This window comes from Eimeria mitis, genomic scaffold, assembly GCF_000499745.2.
Source record: "Eimeria mitis Houghton genomic scaffold, Emh_scaff4545, whole genome shotgun sequence".
Lineage (NCBI taxonomy): Eukaryota > Apicomplexa > Conoidasida > Eucoccidiorida > Eimeriidae > Eimeria > Eimeria mitis.
In genome coordinates this window covers 1-531 of record NW_013572857.1, presented here as the reverse complement: position 1 = coordinate 531, position 531 = coordinate 1, and the positions used below count along the sequence as shown (strand labels likewise).

The 531-nt window shown below is 58.8% G+C and overlaps 1 protein-coding gene across 1 annotated transcript in view; it reads left to right on the top strand.

The window, feature by feature from the left end:
• The window catches only part of EMH_0075940 (uncharacterized protein), a gene marked incomplete at both ends in the record, with an annotated part of 3975 nt that extends 3774 nt beyond the window's left edge, over nucleotides 1-201 (top strand). Inside the window, one exon of the mRNA XM_013499671.1 lies at nucleotides 55-201. Coding sequence (XP_013355125.1) covers nucleotides 55-201 — 147 coding nt within the window. The remainder of the gene's footprint in view (nucleotides 1-54) is intronic.
• Between the last annotated feature and the right edge of the window lie 330 nt (nucleotides 202-531).

Sequence of the window (531 nt, the reverse complement as noted above, 5' to 3'; positions counted from 1 at the left end):
GTCGGCCGGAGTATCACTCCCCCAGCGGCCCTCCTGCTTCTGCTGCTGCAGCAGAAGCTGCAACAGAAGCTGCAGCAGCAGCAGCAGCAGCAGCACCAGGTGCAGCAGGAGGAACTTCAGCAGCAGGAGCTGCTGGTGGCACTGGTGCTGCAGCTGGTGCTGCTGCTGCTGCTGCTGCAGCAGCAGCAGCAGCAGAAGTGAAACTAAGTGCTGATGAGTGGACCCTCGTGACAGCAGCACTGGGGCTGCTGGCGCGGCGGGGTGTTATTGGTCTGATAGCTGTTGATGGTTCTGTATCACCACCACCATCTTCTTTTTCTTTTTCTTCTTTTTCTTCTTTTTCTTCGTTTTCTTCTCCCCCTCTCCGGCTGCTGCCGCTGCCCGCGCCGTATATACCCCCAGAAGAGAAGCAGGTAAGGGGCGGGACCGCGGTGCATGCAGCAGAAACCCCAGCTGCTGCTGCAGCAGCAGCAGCAGCAGCAACAGCAGCAGCAGCAGCAGCAGCTGTAGATGAGGGAGAAGCTCTTGAAG